General features: G+C 45.4%; 1 protein-coding gene across 1 annotated transcript in view; it reads right to left on the minus strand.

The window, feature by feature from the left end:
• Positions 1-877, minus strand: part of LOC118339048 (MAGUK p55 subfamily member 4-like) — a gene marked incomplete at its 5' end in the record, with an annotated part of 11324 nt that overhangs the window by 2155 nt on the left and 8292 nt on the right. Inside the window, 2 exon segments of the mRNA XM_035676573.1 lie at positions 374-432; positions 525-721. Coding sequence (XP_035532466.1) covers positions 374-432; positions 525-721 — 256 coding nt within the window.

An 877-nucleotide genomic window follows, 5' to 3' on the forward strand; every position in this document is an offset into this window, starting at 1 on the left:
TTAGTGGAACAAACTACTGTTAGTGGAACAAACTACTGTTAGTGGAACAAACAACAACAACTGTTAGTGGACGGACTCTGACGGCACATTTGTCCCCGAGGATCATTCACAAATATTTTATCATCTAAATCAGTGAATTAAGGATTTATTTCCACCAAACCAGAGTTGGTGATTGCTGGAAACACTAACAGAGACGGTTTTGGTGAGTTTCATTCCGTTTCTGTCTAGTTTAAAGTGTGTTTATGATAATTAATATAATTTTGTCAACAGAGACTGGGGGGCCGTATTGTTTTGGTGCTCTTGGGCTACATCCAGTGTCAGTGAGTTTCATATTTGACCTTTAATGTCAGTGATAATAATGATGAGTCCTCACAGGGTCTGATGCAGGTATGAACCTGTAATGGCTGACACCACCACTGTTCCCTCTGTTTACTGCGGAGAGAGAGAGGAAGGTGATTAATGATCAGAGATTGGCAGCAGATCATTACTGGATGGATCGGAGATAAGGATGTTTGAGGTGTTACCTCTTCAGCATGCTGGCAGAGGGAATCAGACCAGCACAGGACACAGCGCAGGGCAGCTTCCTGGCCTGCCACCACCGTCCGTCCGACTGGTCCACCACCTCCAGCAGGTCTCCTCTGCTGAATGCCATTCCTGCATCGGGACAGGGGATGGAGGAGTCCTGCAGGGGGCAGTAGTCCACCATCGCCCTCATATACACCTGACAGACAGAGATTAGAGAAAAGTATGAAAGGAAAACTCCCAATGATGATTTAAATACCAAAACTGAAGATTTCTAGAGACGTATTGATCCCATTTTACTGCCAGACAGTGAACAGGTTGTAGTGTAGCTTTGTTCCTCTGCTGCCTGTGGACT

Source organism: Morone saxatilis, unplaced genomic scaffold (genome assembly GCF_004916995.1).
Source record: "Morone saxatilis isolate NCDOM2014 unplaced genomic scaffold, NCSU_SB_2.0 Contig5, whole genome shotgun sequence".
NCBI lineage: Eukaryota > Metazoa > Chordata > Actinopteri > Moronidae > Morone > Morone saxatilis.